The sequence below is a fragment of the Pseudophryne corroboree genome, chromosome 2, assembly GCF_028390025.1.
Source record: "Pseudophryne corroboree isolate aPseCor3 chromosome 2, aPseCor3.hap2, whole genome shotgun sequence".
Taxonomy (NCBI): domain Eukaryota; kingdom Metazoa; phylum Chordata; class Amphibia; order Anura; family Myobatrachidae; genus Pseudophryne; species Pseudophryne corroboree.
In genome coordinates, this window is record NC_086445.1 from 237,129,474 (window position 1) to 237,144,121 (window position 14,648).

At 52.0% G+C, this 14,648-nt stretch overlaps 1 protein-coding gene across 2 annotated transcripts in view; it reads left to right on the forward strand.

Annotated features, from left to right (window-relative positions):
* The window catches only part of PRIM1 (DNA primase subunit 1), a 220,785-nt gene that overhangs the window by 88,569 nt on the left and 117,568 nt on the right, over positions 1-14,648 (forward strand). For both annotated transcript variants that reach the window (XM_063952487.1, XM_063952486.1), the window contains exon 8: positions 12,924-13,012. In XM_063952487.1, the coding sequence (XP_063808557.1) occupies positions 12,924-13,012 (89 nt within the window). The remainder of the gene's footprint in view (positions 1-12,923; positions 13,013-14,648) is intronic.

The window sequence follows — 14,648 nt, forward strand, 5'->3', positions numbered from 1 at the left end:
TTCTTTCTTTTGCCTCCTTACAGGGACCTGTACTGGAGAAGATCGGAGTACCGGAGTGTAAGACGGTGAGTAACCAGGGTCTGAGTGTTTGGTTGTGTTTCTTTCTATCTCCCTTCCTTCAGGGCAACGGTGAGCCTTGCACGGCTGTGCAAGGCGGAATTTCCACCTGGTGCGAAAGTGCCGATAGGTGAAATTCGGGCTCTGAGGCGGACGCCGGTGATGACCCCCACCTAGCCCGAAAGCACTATTTTTCTAGAGGTCGGAGGGCGTTTCGGTCCACAGGTAGGAGGACGGCACTCAGCAATCTCTTTCCTCCTAGGTCGTCGTGTCCGGGTCCGACGGAAGAGTTGCCAGGTCCGTTGAAGGTTCCGGTACCTGAAGGTGAGAGAGAGCGGCGCCTGGTGAGTACAGAGTCTACACCTGCACGGCAGCAGGCACCACCACCACCCCGCAGCCGCACCTCTCACACTTGGTGTAGTCGGCAGGATAAAAGAGACCGGATCACGGACACGATGTGGAACGCCACCAAGAAGACCTCCCTGCGGACGGCTCCGGAGAAGACTCACCCCCGGATGTGTGCTGACCAGAGCGACTGGGTGACGGTGTCTGGGGCAGACATCCTGAAGATGGTGCAGCGGTCGATCCAGCGTGGAAAAGAAGAGCGCCGGGAGAAGGGGCGCAAGAAGGCCGCTGTGACGCCCTGTAAGAAATGTCGGCAAATAGGGCACTTTGCCAGCGAGTGTACTTGGCGAGAGACGTCCCCAAAGAAGGTGGTCCAGGAAGCGGACCGAAGACGTCAGAAGGGCCGAGCGAAGAAGGAGTCCTGGTGTTTGCTCTGCGGAAACTACGGGCATGAGCATAACAGCTGTCCCTGGGACGAAGAGTTGAGCGAAGACGAGGTTGTTCCCCGGTGTGAAAGCTGTGGAGATCCCCGACATCGGCTCCTGGAATGTCCATGGACTGAAGACAGGACGGACTACGAGGCCACGGTGAAGCAGCTGACGGAATCTCGTCAGCAGCTTTGGGACCGGGTGGCTGCAGAGCCTGTGTGTGCGCTCTGCGAGGCGAGAGGACATGCGCTTCCCGATTGTCCGTGGAATGAAGACCGGATGATTGCGGATGGTCGCGCCCAGAGATGGGAGGAGGAAACCAGGGAAATGGAGCGGAAGACCCTGCTTGAAGTTAGTTCGCAGGTGCCCATTTCCTCTGAGCCGGAACCAACGGGTGAAGATTCCCCAGTGAAGGAGGTGGACCAGGAACCCGTCTTGGAGAAGGTGACAGTGGCCCTCCCTTGTTGGAAGTGTCGGCGACCAGGACATGCGGCCAGTGAGTGCCCCTGGGAAGATGCCGCGGACCTACTCTGTCCCAAGAAAGTGACCCCAGTAAGGCAGAATCCTTTCCCGTATCAGACGGAGGTGGACGACTGGGAGGTGAAGAGACCACGCTGCGAAGAAAAGCGTGAAGACCCAGTGACTGAGATGTCCGGAATCTCCCCGCGATGGAACCGTCCACGACCAGGACGTGCGGAACAGGAGTGTCCTGGGTACCAAGAGATGCCAGCGGAAGCGAAGGAGTACGCTGAGGAAGTAACGATGCCAGCGGAAGCGAAGGAGTACGCTGAGGAAACAGAGGTGCCAGCGGAAAGGACTAAGTACGCTGAGGAGGAAAATAATACCCCAGTCCAGATATCGGAGGAAGACTCGGACTACGGTGAGCTGTCCGCCGACGAATCCCTCCCAGAACAGATGGAGGACGACTCTGGCATCGGAAGCGCCGACGAGAGTGACTGGCAGGATCGGGTGGAGTCATGCTCCCAGTTGAATGCCCTCCGTGAAGAGGAGGAGATAGTCCTGGAGCAAGAATACCTGCCGGGAGTGCCGAAATGGACGGACGTACGGGGAGAGGATTGTGATGCCGTGGGAGAACCCGTTCCAGAGGAAGACATAGGACCTTTGGAGATGCCCCACGAGGAAATGCGACATATGGTGGCTGTTGCCCGGGAGGAAACGGATGCCCCGGAGGATTCCGCTGTTGGGTGGTGGTCGATACCTCACCCGGAAGACAGGGACAAAGCCACAGACGATAACGGAGGTCAAGAGTGGGGGACTGCTGTCCCCGTGGAGGAAGATTCCCCTTGGTGGCCCACGTTGAGCGACCGTGGGGAGATGCCACTTCCCCAGAGGATCCACCGATGGAGGTCAGGAGGAACGAAGAAGAGGAACCCGGAGCTGGAGGTGGAAGGATGTGGGGTCACAGCCTGTCCGGGCTGGACCCTTGAACACAACCTCGCCGGAGGTACCTCGGAATTCCCTGACCCACGGACAATGGACGTCGTGGAGAACTTTGTAGGGACTACAAAGGAAAAAGGGGGGGGAAATGTAGAGATGTGCCCTGTGGGCACATCAGTGGGGCTGTCCCTAGCTGGGGACAGCGCTGGGGCAGCTTGTCTGTCCCCAGCGCTGGGTGCGTGGCGGCAGGTGTCCGGTGCAGGGATTACCTTTTTCCCTGCGCCGGACCAGAGACTGCAGGGGCTTTTGAATCTTGGCGCCCTCCGGGAGCCAATCGCGGCTCCCGGAGCGGCAGCCAATCAGAGGGGGACGCGGCGAGCCAATCGGCGCTCGCCGCGTCATAGGCCCCGCCCCCGGCGTCTGACAACAGACGCCGGGCGGGAGCCGAAGAGACCGCGCGCGCGGAAGAGCGCGGAGAAGAAAGAAGAGGTCGGGCGGGAACAGCGAGGACGGTCGTCGGCGCGCCGGAGCGCAGAAGATCCCGGCGGCGCGAGGAAGAAGACGGACCTCGGGTGGCCGCGGAAGAGGCCTGAAGACTCCAGCCCTGGGAAAGAAGATGTCCAGCGGCGGCTGGACGCGGCGATGCGACGGCGGCGCCGCTGGCCAGGACGGGCCAGCGGCCGAAGAGGGCACCGAAGATCCCTGGAGCAGGTGAGGCAACTTCACCTCCTCCCTCGACCACCAGGGACGGGCATTAGGCCCGAGGGCACAAGTCAGGCACTAGGCCTGTGGCACAGGTAGGAGAGTGGGGGGGCAATATTTGATTAGGTGGTTTGGGCATTAGGCCCAAGCCACCCTATCCCTGTGCGCAGTTAGGCGGGCACTAGGCCCGGGGGCAAATCAGGCAATAGGCCTGTGGGCGTTAGAGGGCGTTAGGCCCAAGTGTATTTTTGGCCATTAGGGATACGATAAGGTGACCTTGAGCACAAGGCCCAGGTCACCCAACGGGCAGCATGTTAGGCGGGCGCTAGGCCCGTGGGCGAAGTCAGGCCTCCGGCCTGTGTGCAGTTAGGGGGCGCTAGGCCCAGTGAATAAGAGCCCCCGAGGTGAGTACAGGTGGCCCTGGGCACTAGGCCCAGGCCACCCCGAAGTATTTAGGAAGGCAGAGCTGAGGCCCACATGAGGGAAGGCACAGGAGGTGGGTAGGCCGTGCGGTGCCCACCCCCTTCCAGCGGCAGGTAGGGATTAAAAAGGGACAGCACCGTTTTATATTGTATTTCCGATGTGTGTTGTTACCGTGCAGGGCGAATTGCTGTTATAATGTTTGTGCATAGTTATGTCGCACCACACCCACAGAGCTAGTTTGAGGGCTCTGCCGTTATAGTTAGTATAAGGTGTGACACTAGGTCTAGTTAGGCTTTGCACGGCTGTTTCTTTCTTTTGCCTCCTTACAGGGACCTGTACTGGAGAAGATCGGAGTACCGGAGTGTAAGACGGTGAGTAACCACGGTCTGAGTGTTTGGTTGTGTTTCTTTCTATCTCCCTTCCTTCAGGGCAACGGTGAGCCTTGCACGGCTGTGCAAGGCGGAATTTCCACCTGGTGCGAAAGTGCCGATAGGTGAAATTCGGGCTCTGAGGCGGACGCCGGTGATGACCCCCACCTAGCCCGAAAGCACTATTTTTCTAGAGGTCGGAGGGCGTTTCGGTCCACAGGTAGGAGGACGGCACTCAGCAATCTCTTTCCTCCTAGGTCGTCGTGTCCGGGTCCGACGGAAGAGTTGCCAGGTCCGTTGAAGGTTCCGGTACCTGAAGGGGAGAGAGAGCGGCGCCTGGTGAGTACAGAGTCTACACCTGCACGGCAGCAGGCACCACCACCACCCCGCAGCCACACCTCTCACATATACACACTCAGGTTTTATACTGCGACCGGCTATTGCTTCAGCATGGATGTGCAGTGCTGCAGCCGCGTGGTCAGATTCCCTGTCTGATAACATTGATACCCTGGACAGGGACACTATATTGCTAAACATAGAGCATATTAAGGATGCACTCTTATATATGAGAGATGCCCAGAGGGATATTTGCCGGCTGGCATCTAGAGTAAATGCAATGTCCATATCTGCCAGGAGGGTATTGTGGACCCGGCAATGGACAGGTGATGCAGATTCTAAAAGGCACATGGAGGTTTTGCCTTACAAAGGTGAGGAATTGTTTGGGGAGGGTCTCTCGGACCTTGTCTCCACAGCAACTGCTGGAAAGTCGACATTTTTACCCCATGTTCCCTCACAGCCAAAGAAAGCACCGTATTATCAGGTACAGTCCTTTCGGCCACAGAAAGGCAAGCGGGTTAAAGGCGCGTCCTTTCTGCCCAGAGGCAGGGGGAAAAAGCTGCACCATACAGCCAGTTCCCAGGAGCAAAAGCCCTCTCCCGCTTCCTCTAAGTCCACTGCATGACGCTGGGGCTCCACAGGCGGAGCCAGGTGCGGTGGGGGCCCGTCTCCGGAACTTCAGCGACCAGTGGGCTCGCTCACAGGTAGATCCCTGGATTCTACAAGTGGTATCTCAGGGTTACAAGCTGGAATTCGAGACGTCTCCCCCTCGCCGTTTCCTCAAATCAGCTTTGCCAACAACTCCCCTAGACAGGGAGGCAGTGCTGGAGGCAATTCACAAGCTGTACTCTCAGCAGGTGATAATCAAGGTACCCCTCCTGCAACAGGGAAGGGGTTATTCCACGTTGTTTGTGGTACCGAAACCGGACGGTTCGGTGAGACCCATTTTAAATCTAAAATCACTGAACACTTACATAAGAAGGTTCAAGTTCAAAATGGAATCGCTCAGAGCGGTTATTGCGAGCCTGGACGAGGGGGATTACATGGTATCACTGGACATCAAGGATGCTTACCTGCGTGTCCCCATTTACCCTCCTCACCAGGAGTACCTCAGATTTGTGGTACAGGACTGTCATTACCAATTCCAGACGTTGCCGTTTGGTCTATCCACGGCTCCGAGGGTATTTACCAAGGTAATGGCAGAAATGACGATACTCCTTCGAAAAAAGGGAGTCATAATTATCCCGTACTTGGACGATCTCCTTATAAAGGCGAGGTCTAGGGAACAGTTGTTGATCGGAGTAGCACTAGCTCAGACAGTGCTACAACAGCACGGCTGGATCCTGAATATCCCGAAGTCGCAGCTGGTTCCTACAACGCGTCTACTGTTCCTGGGGATGGTTCTGGACACAGAACAGAAAAAAGTGTTTCTCCCGGAGGAGAAGGCCAGGGAGTTGTCATCTCTTGTAAGAGACCTCCTAAAACCAAAACAGGTGTCGGTGCATCACTGCACGCGAGTCCTGGGAAAGATGGTTGCTTCTTATGAAGCAATTCCATTCGGCAGGTTCCATGCAAGGATCTTTCAGTGGGATCTGCTGGACAAGTGGTCCGGATCGCATCTTCAGATGCATCGGTTGATAACCTTGTCCCCAAGGGCCAGGGTGTCTCTACTGTGGTGGCTGCAGAGTGCTCATCTTCTAGAGGGCCGCAGATTCGGCATACAGGACTGGGTCCTAGTGACCACGGATGCCAGCCTTCGAGGCTGGGGGGCAGTCACTCAGGGAAGAAATTTCCAAGGACTATGGTCAAGTCAGGAGACTGCCCTACACATAAATATTCTGGAACTAAGGGCCATTTACGATGCCCTAAGTCAGGCAAGGCCCCTGCTTCAACACCAGCCGGTACTGATTCAGTCAGACAACATCACGGCGGTCGCCCATGTAAACCGACAGGGCGGCACAAGAAGCAGGATGGCGATGGCAGAAGCCACAAGGATTCTCCGTTGGGCGGAGAATCACGTGTTAGCACTGTCAGCAGTGTTCATTCCGGGAGTGGACAACTGGGAAGCAGACTTCCTCAGCAGGCACGACCTCCACCCGGGAGAGTGGGGACTTCATCCAGAAGTCTTCCAAATGATTGTACACCAGTGGGAAAGGCCACAGGTGGACATGATGGTGTCCCGCCTCAACAAAAAGCTAAAAAGATATTGCGCCAGGTCAAGGGACCCTCAGGCGATAGCTGTGGACGCTCTGGTAACACCGTGGGTGTACCAGTCGGTGTATGTGTTCCCTCCTCTGCCTCTCATACCCAAAGTACTGAGAATAATAAGAAAGAGAGGAGTAAGAACTATACTCGTGGTTCCGGATTGGCCAAGAAGATCTTGGTACCCAGAACTTCAAGAAATGATCTCAGAGGACCCATGGCCTCTGCCGCTCAGACAGGACCTGCTGCAGCAGGGACCCTGTCTGTTCCAAGACTTACCGCGGCTGCGTTTGACGGCATGGCGGTTGAACACCGGATCCTAAAGGAAAAAGGCATTCCGGAGGAAGTCATTCCTACTCTGATTAAGGCGAGGAAAGATGTGACCGTAACACATTATCACCGTATTTGGCGAAAATATGTTGCTTAGTGTGAGGCCAGAAAGGCCCCAACGGAGGAATTTCAACTGGGTCGTTTTCTGCACTTCCTACAGTCAGGAGTGTCTATGGGCCTAAAATTGGGTTCCATTAAGGTCAAGATTTCGGCTCTGTCCATTTTCTTCCAAAAAGAACTGGCTTCACTGCCTGAAGTTCAGACTTTTGTTAAGGGAGTGCTGCATATTCAGCCCCCGTTTGTGCCTCCAGTGGCACCGTGGGATCTCAACGTGGTGTTGGATTTCCTGAAGTCGCATTGGTTTGAGCCACTTAAAACCGTGGAGCTAAAATACCTCACGTGGAAAGTGGTCATGCTGTTGGCGTCGGCCAGGCGTGTATCAGAATTGGCGGCTTTGTCATGCAAAAGCCCTTATCTGATTTTTCATGTGGATAGGGCGGAATTGAGGACACGTTCCCAATTCCTTCCCTTGGTGGTATCGGCTTTTCATGTGAACCAACCTATTGTGGTGCCTGCGGCTACTCGGGACTTGGAGGATTCTAAGTTGCTGGACGTAGTCAGGGCCCTGAAAATATGTTTCCAGGACGGCTGGAGTCAGAAAAACTGACTCGTTATTTATCCTGTATGCACCCAACAAGCTGGGTGCTCCTGCTTCTAAGCAGACTATTGCTCGCTGGATCTGTAGCACGATTCAATTTGCACATTCTGCGGCTGGACTGCCGCATCCTAAATCTGTAAAAGCCCATTCCACGATGAAAGTGGGCTCTTCTTGGCCGGCTGCCCGAGGGGTCTCGGCTTTACAACTTTGCCGAGCTGCTACATGGTCGGGTTCAAACACTTTTGCAAGATTCTACAAGTTTGATACCCTGGCTAAGGAGGACCTTGAGTTTGCTCATTCGGTGCTGCAGAGTCATCCGCACTCTCACACCCGTTTGGGAGCTTTGGTATAATCCCCATGGTCCTTACGGAGTTCCCAGCATCCACTAGGATGTCAGAGAAAATAAGATTTTACTTACCGGTAAATCTATTTCTCTTAGTCCGTAGTGGATGCTAGGCGCCCGTCCCAAGTGCGGACTTCTTCTGCAAGACTTGTATATAGTTATTGCTTACATAAGGGTTATGTTATAGTTTCATCGGTTTGAACCAAGATTATGTTGTTGTTCATGCTGTTAACTGGGTAGTTTATCACAGGTTATACGGTATGATTGGTGTGGCTGGTATGAATCTTGCCCTTGGATTAACTAAAATCCTTTCCTCGTACTGTCAGTCTCCTCTGGGCACAGTTTCCCTAACTGAGGTCTGGAGGAGGGGCATAGAGGGAGGAGCCAGTGCACACCCAGAATCCAAAGTCTTTCTTAAAGTGCCCTATCTCCTGCGGAGCCCGTCTATTCCCCATGGTCCTTACGGAGTCCCCAGCATCCTCTACGGACTACAAGAAATAGATTTACCGGTAAGTAAAATCTTATTTTCTCTAACGTCCTAGAGGATGCTGGGGACTCCGTAAGGACCATGGGGATTATACCAAAGCTCCAAACGGGCAGGAGAGTGCGGATGACTCTGCAATCTTTATTATGAATGCTTAAGTAAAATTATTCTTTCTCATGTGCTGGTCGCTCTGTTGATGAAGCTCTAGGTCAGCCGTGACAAGATGGTCTCGAATCCTCCCGAGGAGTCCGAGTGTTTATTCTTTTCCTGTCGTGGATAGAATAAAGTGAATGTCTACCCCTGGTCTACACGGGGCCCGTTCAACAAGGATCGTATACAGGAAGCTAAGTTATAATTTTAATTATATGCTTTGATGATATTGGCATTACATGCGCATGGGGGTGTACTTTTATTCAAAGATGGTCGGTTACCTTGTTATCCGATATAATTAATTCCTTGGGTCTTTATCTAAAACATTGCAGCATGCTGCCGTGCGACTAAAAAAGGTATGCACGGACTCCGAGAAATACTGGAGCATCTTCCCTATGAAGGGGTAATCTGGTTTGGGGATGGCTTGGTTAAGTGAATCTCGGCAGATACCACTGGTATGTCTACCGTCCTGAGCTATGTTCCATCATAACGGTTGCTGACGCATTTCTTTTTTGTGGGATGCAGTCATTTTGACCGGTTGGATACCGTTTTTTGTTTCCCCTTCTTTGCAGGTAGAGGAAGGTGAAAAGGTAAGAGGTCTGCGGCCTTTTCAAGTTCGCAGAGCAAGATATCGTCCTCTGTTTCTACCACGTCCACCGCAGAACGCTGGTTCTATCATGCTGGAGCCCTCACCGGTGGGGACTCGTCTAATACTCCTCAGTCAGTCCTGGAATGGACTTGACACAGTGGGTAAGAATACAGTCCATAGGGGGACATACTCGAGTTTCCAGATAATTCCCCTCGCTGATTTTTAAAATAGATCTTACCGATTCTCCTATGGACGGGGAGGTAGTAGGCGACGCCATACAAGGTTTGGTTCAGGATCAGGACATTGTCCTGCTGTCCCTGTCAAAAAAAAAAGGGGGAAATAAGCTGGCTTTTTCGTGCTTCTGAAACCAGACATCTCGGTCAGAACAATCCCAAGAAGATTTCTTCTTCAGAAGTTAGAACTAAAAGTTGGAATCTCTCAGGGCAGGGATTTCCGACCTGTAAAAGAAGAAAGAGGTTTTAAGTGCGGTGTAGTCCGCGTTAAACTTACCTATTTTTGCTATTCAGGATTGTCACTGCCAGTTCACAAGAGTGATGGTGGTATGATGGTTTCCTTCTATAGTAAGGGCCATTATTTTTCTGTACGGGGACGCTCTCCTGACTACAGCGAGGTCAAGAAACGGTAAAATTCGTTGTTTCTCTGACAGTTCTTCGTCACAAAGAATCGCTGTTGATCCCAACGACGCTGAGTTCGGAGTTGGGAATAAGTTTGGATACTGATCGGTTAAGAGTTGTTTTTTCCTGTGGAAAGAGATCTGAAGATCCAGAGTCGGATCAGGTTTGCAACAGTGTAAACCCGTCGATACCTTGCGTTGATGCGGAAGATGGTTACGGCCTACAAGGCCATTCGGTGAGCAGGTCAAATGCCAGAGTGGTTTTGCGGGACCAGTTGAACATTTGGTCCGGGTCTTACCTGCACATGCACCGGTGAATATTCCTATTTTACAGGACCAGGATATCTCTCCTGTGGTGGCTTCACAGTTCTCACCTCCTACAGGGACGATGGTTCGGGATCCAGGATTAGATCCTGGTCTCCATGGATACAAGTCTCCAAGGCTGGAGAGCAGTTTTTCCAAGGGAAGAATTCCCAAGGGGAAAGGTCAAGCCGGAAAGCTTGCCTGCAATAAGCATTCTTGGATTAAGAACTATTTCAAACGGAACATCTTCTTCATGTTCTGCCCGTCTTAATTCTGTCGGACGACTAAACAGCAATGGCGTAAGTAAGCCACTAGGGCGGAATGAGGAGCAGAGCGGAAATGGTGGAAGCCACAAAAGTTTCCGATGAGCGGAAAGGCAGGTAAACGCTCTATTAGAGGTCGTCGTTCCGGGTGAAGACAACGGAGAAATAGACTTCCTCAGCACGCTCTTCATCCAGGAGAGTGGGGTCTTCATCAAGAAGTTCACAGAAGTAACAAGTCTTTGGGGAATTCCTCAATTAGTTGTGAGGGCGTTTTCGCCTCCACGGGATACTTCGGGGATGTTGGTCAAGGGACACTCAAGCTATAGCAGTGGACCCCCTCGTGACACCTTGGGTGTTTCAGTCGATCTATGTGTTCTCTCCACTTTCACTCTCTCCGAGGGTGATGACCATAAGAAAAACAAAGATTCAGGCGATCCTCATTGTTCCGGTCTACCCAAGGAGGGCTTGGTATCCAGATCTTCAAGTCTTTCTCATAGAAGATCCCTGGCCTCTTCCTTTAAGAGTGGTCATGTTACAGCAAGGACAGGGCGTGTACCAAGATTTACCGGGGCTGCGTTTGGCGGTTGAACGCCATATCCTGGCCCGAAAGGCTATTGCCGGTAAAGTCATTTCCACATTGCTTCAGGCTAATAAAGGAGTAACGGCGAAGATTTACCACTGTATTTGGAGGAAGTATGTGTCTTGGTGTGAATCCAAGAACGTTCCTACGGAAGAATTTCGGCTGGGTCGTTTTCTCCATTTTTTGCATGCAGGTGTGGATGCAGGCCTAAGGCTAGGCTCCATTTAAGTGCAGGTTTTGGCCTTATCAATTTAAAAAAAAAAAAGTGGGCCACCTTTCCAAAAGTTCGGACTTTCGTGAAAGGAGTGCTGCACTTCCAACCTCCATTTGTGCCCCAGTGGCACCATGGGACCTTAATGTGGTGTTGCAGTTTCTTATGTCACACTGGTTGGAACCTTTACGTAAGGTAAAAAAAATTCTCTCTTCAAAAGTGGTCATGCTATTGGCATTGGCGTCCGCAAGGCGGGTGTCTGACTTTGCCTCATAAGAGTCATCTTTGATCTTCCTTGTGGATAGAGAGGAATTGAGAAATTGGCAACAGTTTCTGCCTAAAGTGCTTTCTGCGTTTTCACAGGAACCAATCTATTTTGGTGCCTGGGACTGCTTAAGCCTTGGCTGATTCGAAGTCTCTTGTGGTAGTCAGAGCTTGAATTTTTGTGTCGCCAGGATGGCTCAGATTGGGGAAACAGAGGCTCTGTTTATCCTGTATGCTCCCAACAAAATTGGGGCTCCTGCTTCTGAGCAGACTATTGCACGCTGGATCTGTGATACGATTCGGCAGGCTCATTCTACGGCTGGATTGCCGTTACCGAAGTCGGTGAAGGCCCATTCTACCAGGAAGGTGGGCTCTTCTTGGGCGGATGCCCGTGGAGTCTCGGCGGTTCAACTTTGCCGAGCGGCTATTTGGTCGGGTTCAAGCATTTTTCCTAAGTTCTACAAGTTTGGTACCCTGGCTGCTGAGGACCTCAGGTTGCTCAATCGGTGCTGCAGAGTTGTCCGCACTCTCCCGCCCGGTCTGGAGCTTTGGTATAAACCCCATGGTCCTTTTGGAACCCCAGCATCCTCTAGGACGTAGGAGAAAATAGGATTTTAATACCTACCGGTAAATCCTTTTCTTAGTCCGTAGAGGATGCTGGGCGCCCGTCCCAGTGCGTACTGTATCTGCAGCTATTGGTTGTCGTTGCACTCATGTGGTGTCAGCTTTTCATGTAAATCAACCAATCTTGGTTCCTGTCTTATCCAACGCTTTGGTTGTTCCAAAGTCCCTGGATGTTGTGAGGGCTTTGAGGATTTACATCAAAAGGACTGCTCATCACAGGAAGTCTGACTCGCTTTTCGTCCTTTATGATGCTACAAAAAGTGGTCGTCCTGCCTCCAAGCAGTCCATTGCTCGTTGGCTCAAATTGACTATCCAACAAGCCTATACTTCGGCTGTTCTGCCGAGTTCGGTTCAGGCACACTCCACAAGGTTGGTGGGTTCTTCCTGTGCGGCTGCCAGGGGCGTCTCGGCCTTACAGTTGTGCCATGCAGCAACTTGGTCTGGTCTGAACACCTTTAAGTTCTACAGGTTTGACACCTTGGCCAAAGATGACCTTCAGTTTGGTCAGGCGGTTTTGCAGGGGTCTCGGCACTCTCCCACCCGTTCTGGAAGCTTTGGGACGTCCCCATGGTAATATACTATTCCCCAGTATCCACTAGGACATTGGAGAAAATAGGAAATTAATACCTACCGGCAATTCCTTTTCTCGTAGTCCGTAGTGGATACTGGGCGCCCGCCTCTGTGCTTCGTTTTCCTGCTTACCTGGTTGTAAGTGTTATTGGATGGGTTTGCTGTTGCTTCCCTGTTCCATATTTGGTTAGTGTTGCTATCCTATTTGTTCTGATTAGGTCTGCTTTCTTATTGTCATGTGTTGGTTCGTTACTCACCACTTTGTGTTTGTATCCTTCTTTCAAAATATGTCGTCTCCTTGGGCACAGTTTCCTAGCCTGCTAGGGGGGGCATAGAGGGGAGGAGCCAGCACACACTATTGATTTCTTAAAGTACCAGGCTCCAGTGGACTCTATCTATACCCCATGGTAATATACTATTCCCAAGTATCCACTTCGGATTACGAGAAAATAAATTACCGGTAGGTATTAAATTCCTATTTTTAAAAAAATTAGATACTGCTTTTTTGTCTTTTTGGTGGCAAAACCTTGCGCCCAATTGAATTTCCCTGTTAATCTTTAGACACTGCTTTTAACTGTTGTCTCTTTGCAGATACTCGTAAGTCTGTTTTTGTTTTCCTGTAAGATTAGTAATCTTTTGATTCCTTGACAAACCCAATCACCAGAGAGAGAGAGGCTGCAGGAAGATTTCCGGAAAGCAAAGACCTCTGTTAAGCGCTGGGAGAAGTTAGAGAGTTGCTTAAAACACTTGGTATGTAAGCACTGGTAATTGTGAAGGGATGTTGTCCTGACCCCCCATGTTATAGTGCCTAAATATCTTTAATTTATTTGGGGTTTCACTTACGTCCATAGGGGATGCTGGGGTAGCTAGATACAGTGGGGTATAGACAGGGTCCACGGAGCCAGTGCACTTTTACATTTCGAAGTGTGTGACTGGCTCCTCCCCCTCTCTGCCCCCCTCCTGGAAGGCTGCAGAGTTTTTGATTATTATTTTATCAATAAAATAATAGCCTGCTGCGTGAGAGCTACCTGGGGGGGCGGGGGGGATTCGGTCCCACCTTAAGTGGCCGGTTCTGGGGTGCCTCACACGCAGCCAGCTTTAGGGCTTGTGCTGGAGCCCACGCAGCCCGCCGCCATGGTTAGAGGCTGAAGACAGCAGTGGTAAGTAGAACTTGGGTATCCGACTAGTGGGGATCCCGAGGAGGCAGCAAAATTACCTCAGGCCCCTCATGCGACAAAGGTCAGAGCTGAGATTAGCATTAAAATGTGGCTTACTAGCACTCCGGGTCTGACCGTATACAGGAGGTTAATTACTGCCTCACACTGTAGAAGTGCGCCAAATCGCTGAGGAAGGGAGTTTGTAATGGCAGCATCTCAGTCAGTGAACTTTACATAGAAAAGCTGCTGTGACAGGAAGCCACACAGACTGTAAGCTCCAGATGTGATTACACAAGAGGGTCTACTGTGGAGGACCATTTTATTAGTGTTATTTCTCTGACGTCCTAGTGGATGCTGGGAACTCCGTAAGGACCATGGGGAATAGCGGCTCCGCAGGAGACTGGGCACAAAAGTAAAGCTTTAAGACTACCTGGTGTGCACTGGCTCCTCCCCCTATGACCCTCCTCCAAGCCTCAGTTAGATTTTTGTGCCCGGCCGAGAAGGGTGCACACTAGGGGCTCTCCTGAGCTTCTTAGTGAAAGTTTAGTTTTAGGTTTTTTTATTTTCAGTGAGACCTGCTGGCACCAGGCTCACTGCATCGAGGGACTAAGGGGAGAAGAAGCGAACCTGCCTGCTTGCAGCCAGCTTGGGCTTCTTAGGCTACTGGACACCATTAGCTCCAGAGGGACCGAACACAGGCCCAGCCTCGGAGTCCGGTCCCAGAGCCGCGCCGCCGGCCCCGTTACAGAGCCAGAAGCAAGAAGAGGTCCGGAAAAATCGGCGGCAGAAGACATCAGTCTTCAACAAGGTAGCGCACAGCACTGCAACTGTGCGCCATTGTTACTCAGGCACACTTCACACTTCGGTCACTGAGGGTGCAGGGCGCTAGGGGGGGGCGCCCTGAGCAGCAATGTAAACACCTTGGCTGGCGAAAATACACCACATATAACCCCCAGGGCTATATGGATGTATTTTAACCCCTGCCAGAACTCACCAAAAAGCGGGAGAAAAGGCCGCCGAGAAGGGGGCGGAGCCTATCTCCTCAGCACACGGGCGCCATTTTCCATCACAGCTCCGCTGGAAGGACGTCTCCCTGACTCTCCCCTGCAGTCCTGCACTACAGAAAAGGGTAAAAAAGAGAGGGGGGCACTAATTTGGCGCAGTTCTAATAATAACAGCAGCTATAAAGGGAAAAGCACGTTTTATAGTGGTATTCCTGTCTATATATA